Genomic DNA, 11,328 nt, shown 5'->3' with positions numbered 1-11,328 from the left:
TATATCTCATCTGAAGCATGGTGTATTTTATTGCAGTATAGTGTCCCCATAACTATAATAGAGCATTAAGACCCACACAGACCACAGGGTGAGTGCCCCCTAGTGGTCCCACTAACACCACTTTCAGCAGCAACCTTAGCTTTCCAGGAGGTCTCCCATCCAGGTACTGGTCAGGCTCACACCTGCTTAGCTGCTTGTGATATAGTTGTTCAGAATGTGTCCCTTTTAATTGTGGAGTGACTTCTCTGGTCACGTCTTGGAAAAGAAGGTCATGCTCTGGGAGACAGTATGATCTAGTCTCTTCCCTTTTGTTTGTATGATGTAGTGTGTTCCTATGTGTGGCCTGAGACAAGTGCTGTTGCTTCCTGGGTCAAGTCTATTGACAGAACTGCCCCAATACCTGTGCCACATTAGACTGCAAGAAATGACTACAAAGAGTGTATCTCACTTTCATGTGCAATGATCCTGAATGTTCTACACTCATCTACTTTATATGTAGATGTGTTTGCCCCATCTTACATTTATCTAAATCTTTTTGAATTAAATATTGCAGAGCACAAAGCAATAGATGTGTGGTTGCAGATGCAACTTGCCAATGCAGATCATTTCCATTTACTTTACAAGGGTTTAATTAGATCATGTGTCTGTTTCATAGCCTGGATTTTGCACTTGTCTTTGAAAGAGATGAAGAAGGAAGCTTTTGAGCTAAAAGATACTGTATAGTAATTACAAAATAAGTCTACCCAAGAGAATGCTACACTCAAGATACACTATTAAACCCTCAGTGTCAGGGTAGGAGAAGAAAACTGGTGTTTCAGGGAATTCATAATAAAAAGGAGAAAAACACAGACAATGTGCTTAAAAATGATATAAAAAACTCCAGCTACACTACGGCCTAAGACTGCAAAGGTGATTGGGCACAAATTGCTCCATACTGGGAAAGGAAAGATCAGGACCAGGAAAGATATGCAGTGGTGGTAGAGGCTTATCCAAACAATTTGGAGCTGTAATTTCTATCAAAGGTGCTCTCAAAAAGTATTGACTCACTGGGAATAATTGTACAAACCTGGCTTTTTGCAGAGCGATCTCAACAATGCTAAGATAGGAAAACAATGATTTGGAGAATCAGGATTTTACAACACAGATTCCTGAAGCAGGCAGGCAATTACAATACTTTGAGTAGCTCAATGTCAGAGCACTGAATTACCATGGTTTCGGGTTTAAATGTGGTGACTAGGCAGATGAATGGATGATTAGATCCCTGCTTTAAAGGAAGAGGGACATACAGAGAGGTGACGTGATGTTAGAGACCTGAGAGGAAATAGAAGGATTAGTATTCCCCTTGGTCCTGGATTCTTAGATTCAGTGTTAAAGCACAAATTACAACTGTTGTTTCCTTCCATTTCTGGAATAAATAAATTGACATACACTGATTAAACATTGAAACTAAGTGATTTAACAGCTCCGTCTTCAGAGGCCATCAAAGTTCAGCAGTTTACTTATGTTGATAAAAACAGCTCTAAAAAGCTATTTGTCTAATGTAGTGCTCTTGTTAATGAAATATATGCTGCATCTTAATCATCTTTACATAAGAACTTTTCACATACACATTAATCTGAGTGCATTTTTTTTATTTTAAAGAACATAACTCACAGACCATATTTTGCTGCTGCATTTAAAATAGCATCCTGGCACTTAACTGACAACCGAAATTCACTAACATGGTAATAGTCACAAACCATATTTAGCAATACACAAATCATAAGCAAAGTAGTCAGAATTGCATTCTGTATTTCAGTTTGACAGAACCTTTAAACAAAATTCCATCAAGTCTGTCAATTAATGTCATTTGCAATTTGAATGCTTTTTTAAAGATTCTTTTTGAAATATATTTAGAAAGAAAAAGCACAAATGCTATCAAAGACCTCTGAACACAATTACAAAAAAGGCACATATCAACATGATAAAGCTTTTTTCAAATGAGCAAAGGAACTTTCAGCACAGTATAGTACAGGATGAAGCACCTTGAGAAGTGCCATTGTTTTAAAGAGATATTGGAGAGGAGTTCTTTGTATGGTGTGGACATTAGAAGCCCAACAGCTCTGTTTTCAGTGGCAGGGGAGTCATTTTCTAGTCCAACCAGTTTCAAATATCTGATCAGTAAGAAGTCTGCCTCCGTCACCTCACATTGATCCAGTTTTGCACGAATACTATTCTGCTGTTTAAAGAAATTCTCATGGTCAGTGGATAGGAGAGTGCAACTACTCTCTGTACACGCCTGTAGAAGGACACCCAATGCCAGGACAGATTAGCACCTCATGCTCATGTTGAAATATGACCTAAAGCTGTAGTTTTGTTTTAAACTGTGAAAAATAATCTACATTTCTGATCCAGTGTTGTGGCAAAAAAAACAACAACCCTGTATTTTGCTGCTGCATTTAACGTTTGCTGTTGTAAAGTTTTTCTAAGTGATTTAATTTTGTAGAGCACTTAAACTGTTTTCCCCTCTCATTAAACTTTTTTCTCCTGATATATGGACCACTAAATGACACTCTTCTCACAACACTATGAAACAGTTCAGGTAATTTCAGCCAAGAAACAAAAATAAAATGATAGTTCTAATCCTGGTCTTGTTAAGGGGCAAGAAGATACAAATAATTCAGAATCCAACAGAATTTAATCTTGTGGAAATAATAGATAACAGCATGATCTTTTTTTTCAACACAGTTGAAAGTAAAGTTGAAAGAGAGTTGCATAATTTTGCAACATAACATTATCTGTTTTGTCCATGCTGGCTGACACAAGTGACAAAAATACACATTAATGAGTGTTAAAATTTTGATCTTTTGTTATCTTGTCTGTCATCAAATTTTTAAAAAAGCTCATAACATCTCGTCATATTTATGTTCCTGATGAAACAAATTGCATTTCAGTGTTCACAGCTGCAACTCCAGTGGTGCCGACGCGCTGTTTGAAGATGAAAGGAAAGGCCTTTTTAAAGGACTTTCTGAAGTTGGCCCCCATGAAAGCATACACAATCGGATTGACAGATGAGTTGGAGTAGGACATGCAGTGAGCCCATATTTTGATCTTGTATGTCGCATAGCTCCTTCGAAAGTTGGAGTAGAAGGCCTGTAAGAGGATGAAGAACTGAATGGGGCCCCAGCAGATAGTAAAGAGCACGACGATCACAACCACCATCTTGGAAATCTTTGTGCGCATGGCTTCCGACCTCTCTGCCAAAAGCTGGACCTTCAGAACATGACACACGGTATATTAGTATTCTCAGAGGTTTCACTTTTAAAACTACAGTCTGATCTGGTTTGATCGATAATCAGTTATTTCATTCCTTTGACCATTACTCGTGTTGATGATATTAGAATTTGCATATTTTTAAGTAGGACGGAACATGTAAATGATCATTTAACAATGGCCATTTTTAACCTGTTTCAAAAAGTGTTGAGTATTATCTTGTACTGTATATTTTGATATTATATATGCTAGAAAAAAAAGTTCAATTCCACATACTCTGTATGTATGTCAGAATTTCAGTGCACAGTGCACAAGGTAGTGATGCTTGATTTTTCTGCAATCTCCACATGTAAAAGCCACATTAATTTTTATAAGGCAATGCGTATGATCAAGGTAATTGTTTGGAATGGAAGAATTGCTTAGGATTCCATTACCATTCTGTAAAGGCTGAATAACATTTGTTCAGTTACATTCATGGACCCAAAATTAAGAGCCATTCCTTAATTAAATGATTAAACATTTACATTATGATTGCTTGTAATGGCCTAAATAAAAAAAAATGTCCTTCCAATCAAAGTAAGTTGATGTATATTCATTTTAACACATTCCTGAGCACAAACTCAGTAACTCAATGCATGGAAGCAATGGCAGCCTAATATAGGGGAGAGATAGTAAAGTCCAAAGTACAGTACACACATAAAAAAGATTATTGTTATTATTGGAGCAGGTTTGAGCATGATCATGTGTCAATATAAACAAAACCGATTGACAATTAATAAATATATTGACAAATCAGTAAATACAAAAATATATCAAGCTAGTTTAAGGGAATTTAACTAAGGTTAAAGCAGGGCCAGACATAGGAGAACTAGGCCCCCTAACGTGCAACACAACATACTTTTTAGTAGCTGCGTATGCATACGTAGTCTGCAAAGGAACAAGTAATAGGTTTATTCCACGCTGAAAAGAGAAGACAGAAAGCCTGAAGAAGGCTTCACAGCCGAAACGCAGTGTTTTCCATCTTCTCTTTTCAGCATATTTTTTTATCGGCACGTTTTCAAATGTGAGTGAAGAGCCACTACAATGAATTTTTCTGTTGCGCGCCCTTCCTCCAAGACCTCATGTCTGTGACGTAAGCAAGTGCGAACTTCAAGTGCGCAGTGGGACGCTCTCGCTTGACGTCATTCGTTTGTTACACGGCTCAGGGTCAAAGTGCCTCCTAGTGTTGATGCTTCTTTTCCAGTGGTTAAGTGCATGTAACCATTAATTATTTTTTAAAGGAATGTTTCGTTCTCCTCTCGCAGTTTAATGACAATGAATGTCTCGTCTATACCTGCACAAAAGTAATGATTCATTCATGTTGAGCAGGCTCGACTCAAAACGGGCAAACTGAATAAACAGAGTGGTTTTGCCAAGGTTGCTTAAAGCTGTGTACTACTAAATGCATTTAATCTCGTCTGTCCCTGTAAAAGAAAATGACAGTACGGGGAACATAATGCGTTCATTCAAAGTAAACTAAGTAAGGTAAACCTGGCAATACCTCAAAGCTTTTTACTATTAAATGCGGCTAGTAGTATTAAACATTTCGTGTATAGAGCACATAACAGGTAAATGGATATTCATCAGTCGAAATAGGGTGACGAAATGCAAGCTTTATGTCAAAACGTCGTGCCTAAAATAAATTATTCATCTAAAGTAGTCTAATGACATTTTGTTTTTACATAAAATATTATGAGTTTTAAAAATGTAAAAAATGTCTGTTATACTAATGCTTGAAAATGTTATTCTCCATGGCAACTTCTCTCCGCTTTGATAGGCTACCGCTACAGCTTGAAACGTCACCAGTCCGCAAATAGTTGGGGGGTGATTCCCTTCAGCGGAGTCCGCTCCGATGGAGACTTCAGAGGACTGCGCATTGGGGGCGCTCGTTAGAAATGGGACAGCCTTAGTTAGCCCTTGCAGACTTGAGCGAAAACGCGCACAGGAGTGGCGCAACGACGCAAGCGTGCATACACGAAAAGATAATGCTGTTCTGTAATCTGTCCAGAAAAAAACATCAAGAGCAAGAGTCACTTCTTTATCTACACGGAGTATGGAACAAGCATCCCAAGGATGTTACTGGAGTTGGTTTCTTTAAAAAAACAGCTCGATCCTCCCAGGAGCAATTAACTATTAACCACTAAATGAGCTAGATACACGTAGGCCAAAAAGCCTCCATTGTAACCTTTCTTAATGCCGTTAAACAAGGTGCATATGATTTAATCAAGATATTATTTTATAGATTTGCCTGTACGTTATCAGCTCATAAAGCTCAATACAATATACAGTACAGTGTCAATGATCTATTAATATTAAAATTAATCAAAAACAATGAATTTGCTCTAGTGAAAGCAAATACCATGTACATGGTTAATAGTCTACTGCATAAAAGAAAATAAATTTCTTTCACCTTGAGATGAATGCCCTGGCAGTCTGTCCTGACTCATTCTCACAGACTATGGCAAAGAGTCTGACTCCTTATGAGTCACTCATGATGTTTTTTCCTACAGTACAGTACCTGGCTGAGGAAAGCAACTACAGTACCTGAACATAAGGACATTGCTATCAGAATCCCTCCCTCCTTTAATTAGAGACAAGCCAAGTAGCTGCTACAAGGAAGGAGATGAGGTAAAGTGAGGTGATCAAGCACAGACAGATGTTCAAGAATATACATACTTATGTGAGCAGAAGAATTAGGGGTTGACCATCCTTATATTTAATTCTATTTTTATTTTTAATTAGTGAGTCTGGTCATGCCTTTATAGCACTAAATGCAAAGTGGAAGATGGCAAAATTCCCGGAGGAGTTCTTGAAATGTCAGAACTAAGACAATCTGTTTGAGGGGTCAGATTCATGCCATCACCTTACTGTAACAGCTGTGTAAAGGAAATCTTTAAAAATACAGATTTCCTCTCTGTAGCAGAAGCTCTTTCAGGGTATCACAGCAACAGGGTTTTAAGTATAGAATGTGTTCAGCTATTCAAGGTTTGATAAGTTAGTTACGCAATCTGCTCAGTCATCCAAGGTGATGAAATAAAAGTAAATCCTGTTAAAATTTGCAGGCTTACAAGAAATGTATTTTGACAATAATTTTATGTTTCATACAATCTGGATTCTTCTTTCTGGTTTCTTACCTTAAGGTTTCTTTATCATGATTTACAAATTCAATATCACTTACAGTGTGACTCCTAATTATTTAACAATAATCTCAGAACTAATGTACTGTATGAAAGAACATCCTTTGGGTATTTTAACTATGTATTTAATCTCTTCTTTTATTTATTCTTTAGAATGTTTCAAGAAATATGTGATTACAGAATATGTTACAAAACCTTTCTCTGAGCCATTCTTTGAGCCATTAAAATAATCAGGTTTCTTTTAGATTATTTCTGGAATAGTGTTTTTTCCTCTATTAAAAAGCATTGTAATATAGAAGATTGTTTGAAGAAGATGATTTTTATTCCCAGCATATAAAGTAATTGTTTTGTACCGCAAAACACTCTTTGGGTTAATTCATGTATAATGGTCTGGCCAGGAGTTTTAAGTCTCTGTAGATCCCCACTTGATAACAGCCCAGGTTGAACAGGGAGAAAACATACAAACTCATACAGATAGCACCCCAAGAATTGAACACAGTGCCCCAGTGCAGGAACCCAGCACAGTGCTGGAGGTGGCAATGCTTACTACTGCAGCTCTGTGTCGCAGAGCTGTAAAATTGTTCCTTCCCATAAAGAAATGTGTTTAAAACACAGTTTTCACTGCATCCTTCAAGGTGCTAGAACAATTTCAGAACTTTGAATAATGCTTATTTCATTGTGATATTTTGTTCTAATAATAATATGTATGTTTTTCTAGAGATTTTTTAATGTGTGTGTGAATAAACCTGTCAATTGCATGATATACTGTAGATGCGTTTAAAGGAGAACTGCAATGCTATTTTTATATTTCGGGGTTAGAAAGCATTGCCATTGATGAGTGCATTTCAAACCACAATGAAAATAAAATGTACAAGGGAACGAGTTAAACCTCCAATTTACATAAAAAATTAGACTAAATGTCTAAATACCTGATGATGTGTACTGGCCCTACATTGTACACAAGTAGGCATGTGAATATATCTCTTTTAGCCCAATAGAAATATTGCTCTGGACTTTGAGACATCAAATACTAGTTGATAACTCTGCATACAAGTAATGTTGGAACATTTTTGCAGTGAAATGTCTGCTGTACAACCTGTGCTTATTCGCTCGTGCATCGCAGTAGATTAGTCATTACGGTGATTAGTGAGCAGGAAGGGCTGGTTTAAGTCACAATTTCTGCAAACTCTCGGTCTCACCCGTTGCGACAACATGGTGAGTACTCAGTACTTTCACAAAGTCCAGGATTTCGTGATACTGGCAATTAAGTAATTTTGTTAATGAGATTTAAAAACCGGTCCGAGAAATTGAGACTCCAGTTCCCCTTTAATCAAACAGAAAAAATATGAAGCATCGGCATCATTCTATTTTAGACACTTATTAAGAGCTACACACAGCTAAAGAGGTATAAAATGCATTATTCAGTATCTCACCTGATAGTTGTTATCTACTGGTTCAACAACTGGCCTGCTCATTCTTTTCAGCATGAATGCATAGCAAAAACAGATGGTAATAAGGGGTAGAAGGTAAACGGCCAGGAAGGTATAGAGAATGAAAGCCTTCTGGTGGTATGCTGAAGGGAAAGATTCTGTGCAGTATGTCTGAGGTCCATACCAGTATCCTGACTCCAGCCTCTGGTATATAGCAACTGGCACAGACAGAACAAAAGAACCTAGAAGGAAAAAATGAATTATAAAATACACGGAAGTCAAAGACCACAGTAGTACTGAGTATATTCTAGGCTGAAAGAAAAAGAAGAATATTTGCAAAAGCATTTTCAAGAATTCTAAAATTCAAGGGACAATTGTTAATGATGCTGCTGTGCAAGAATTTTGATGAAATACAGTAAAAATGCAAGCCACTCATTGAAATATAACCATCTGTATTAATTGAAGTCACATTACTGTACCTAAGCAGGCACGCCTCGTATTTGTGTTGTTACAAGATAATGACAGATCTGGTCCATAGTCAGTACATGTACAGTGGAGTGGCACAACGAAATACCTAAACGTACCTGATTCTCAAAAATAAAATAATAAATAATACTGCCAGTACCTAGCCAGATGCTCACACTAACAGCCATCGCTACTCTGGGAGTGCGGTGGCGCAGTGATTGCAGTGGGTAGACTGTGGCATAACAGCGGTCAACACTCATCGCACTTAGGGTGATGCATGTTGCCTGGGCTGTTACCTGTCAAGGTGAAAAACAATACATTTAGGCTACAGCTCGAAACCTTAAAAATAATCATTTTTTTTCCAAATATATTGAATACCCAAACCCCACAACCTCAATTTTTGTTTGTTAAAAATGTTCACACTCTCAAAATCCTTGAATATTCCTTTTATATTCTGCCCTTGGTTTAGCTGAATCCCTGCTGCTTAATTCCAGTATGTCAGTAGTAGTCAGTAGTCATTTCTACGACTAAACTTAAAGGTCTGTCAAATTAGTTCAGTGTTATGTCTTACAGTGCCTCGAGAGCTATGACTAGCAATGCTGCCTCGCACTGATATGCAGAATTTAGAAACACATAATGGAGCCAAGAGCTCTGACCCCAGCAGCTGTAAGGTGGAACAACCACCAAATTTCAACTCTGTGACCTTATTTAGGATGAGTCCTTTATTGACAGCCTCTTTATGAACAATAAATATTCTCATTGATATTTCAAAATGTTAATTTATAATAACCACACTCTTCAGAATTTCCCATTTTATTTTAGATTTCAACTCTAAAACCAATTTTTAAAAGGTGATAAATGTAAATAATGAGCAGCCATGGAAAAGGAACTAACCTGTTGCAGATAGTTCACAATTCTGCACATAAAGTCTCCAAACACCCAGCTTGGCAGTGGGTAGAGAGTAGCAGTGAAAGGCACACAGCAAACCAGAAATATGATATCTGTTGTTGCCAGATTTGCTGCAGAAAAGAACAATATATCCGAGTGCTTTTTTTAGGTTTGCAACTGGAGTATAGCAAAAACTTAAAACTGTTTTTTTCTAAAATGTAATAAACATATGACTTAGCATAGTCTGATTACTAATAATTGTAAAATTTGCAAATAAAAAATGTGCAGTTAAATCATAGATCAGAGGGCATTGTTTCTTACTATTATTGCAGACATTTTAGTTTTCTCCCCTCATCAATAAAAGAAAGTAAGGTGGTTATTATTAGTATCCAGTATGTCCAAAATTCACCAGCCAGAATCATGACCAGGTCTAGTGCAAGTGATCACATTACTCCTATCCTGAAGTCCTTGCAGTGGGTTCCTGTCAGGTTTTCAAAATCCTTGTTTATTTTTAATTGTTGTTGTTGCTCTTGTCATTTTGTAAAACACTTTGAGAAGCCACCTTTAAAGGCACTATATATAATTACTGTAAGTTATTATTATTATTTAGGAAGAGAAACTACAATATATGGAAAAACCTTACAAACTGGCTTAAGGGGTTACATTCCTTTTCATAAGGTAAAATAAAGATGATAAAAATAAGAACTGTTCAAAGGATTCTAAATAATCAACTTAAAATATGATTTTTAAAATATTCACTTCACTTACAGTTATAACATATTGTTCTTAATAACTGCCACAAACAGTATTGTGAAATATTGCAGTGTGCCTTACCTATGTAAAAATTGGTGACAGTCCTCATCTGTCGGTGCTTAGTAACCACATAAATCACTAAAGAGTTTCCTATCAGCCCTACCAACATAATTAGGGCAAAAAAGAGAGGAACGAGCCAGGCATCAACCAGTAGTGGAGGGCTTTGTTGCTCTTTGACAGTTGACCCATTGCACCCTGAGCCAAGAGAAAAAGCAGCCTCTGATCCTTCTGAGGGTATGCTGAGATCCAAGCCATTGTGACAAAAGGACAGTCCAGAATTATTCGCTGAGTTCACTGCAGTTGGAGTTGTTTCCACCATAGCATTAATTTGGTCCTCCTAACAACAGTGGGATGAAGAGTCAACCTCTGCAGAAATTGTGAAGGAAGATCTCAGCGCAGATTCTGCCTCTGTATGATAACATAGGGCAGCAGTAAATAATCTGATGATGATAACATAGGGTTTACAGCTTTTCTGTATGTGGCATTCTTCAATAAATGGAAATGTTTTACATCCTAGGATGAAGCAGTAAAGGATGATGGATTGATTGATGTTCCAGTAAACATGCTGATAATTATCCCATGGAATTGTGCTTCAATTTTAAAATCAGTTACTTTTCAGGTGTCAAAAACGTAAACTTTTAATTTCATTCAGGACTGAATTCAGTCTTATATTTGAAAAAAGACAATTGACACTTTTTTTACATCTTTGTACATCTTACAATAATACATAAAGATTCCCAACAGCTTTTCAACTTACCTATGATTTACCAAATGCCTTCAGATTAGTGAGTACTTGATCCCTTGCCAAGAAGATTCCTTTTATGAGACTTTAACCATCCAGTGATGAAATTGTCAAAAGGGATTGTAAATGCAGACTTTGTAAGGTGAGTGGTTTATAGTCTAACTTGAATTTAAAATAGGAATTGTGAATTTTCATTCCACCTCACCACTGAGAGCAATTCTGCATCCTCTTTGTGTGGAACACTGTTATTAGCTCTTATGTACAGATTATGTGAAAATTAACTCAGTCCACTGCGTTTTGTAGGAAATAGGGAGAGCATCTGTGGCTGTGAGACTAAAAAAGCTATTACAAATACGGGGCTGATCTTTTTCTCTCCCTTTCTCTCTCTCTCTCTTAAAGAGACAGAAATGAAATAACACTTGAACTTCCTGGCATATTTTCAGGATGAAAATGTGTCACACTGGTATGAAAATGTGTAATTACCTTTCATTTTAAAGGTAAAAATTAAGGCTGACCTTCATTTTAATATTCAATTTACTGTGCTTCATAAAACCTTAATTTA

The 11,328-nt window shown here is 36.8% G+C and overlaps 1 protein-coding gene across 1 annotated transcript; it reads right to left on the bottom strand.

Annotated features, from left to right (window-relative positions):
- Positions 1-2,901: 2,901 nt before the first annotated feature.
- On the bottom strand, positions 2,902-10,348 carry LOC148837456 (G protein-coupled receptor 54-like). Its single transcript, XM_088910668.1, has 5 exons — positions 10,046-10,348; positions 9,218-9,342; positions 8,484-8,619; positions 7,862-8,100; positions 2,902-3,252 (listed from the first exon to the last, which is right to left on the bottom strand). Exons 1-5 carry the CDS (start codon positions 10,341-10,343, stop codon positions 2,902-2,904), a joined length of 1,149 nt encoding a protein of 382 aa, XP_088766794.1. The 5' UTR covers positions 10,344-10,348.
- Positions 10,349-11,328: the final 980 nt, after the last annotated feature.

This window comes from Atractosteus spatula, chromosome 3 (genome assembly GCF_055471065.1).
Source record: "Atractosteus spatula isolate fAtrSpa1 chromosome 3, fAtrSpa1.hap1, whole genome shotgun sequence".
In the NCBI taxonomy this organism is placed as follows: Eukaryota; Metazoa; Chordata; class Actinopteri; order Semionotiformes; family Lepisosteidae; genus Atractosteus; species Atractosteus spatula.
The sequence above is the reverse complement of the archived record's forward strand: the minus strand, read 5'-3'. Positions and strand labels throughout refer to the sequence as shown.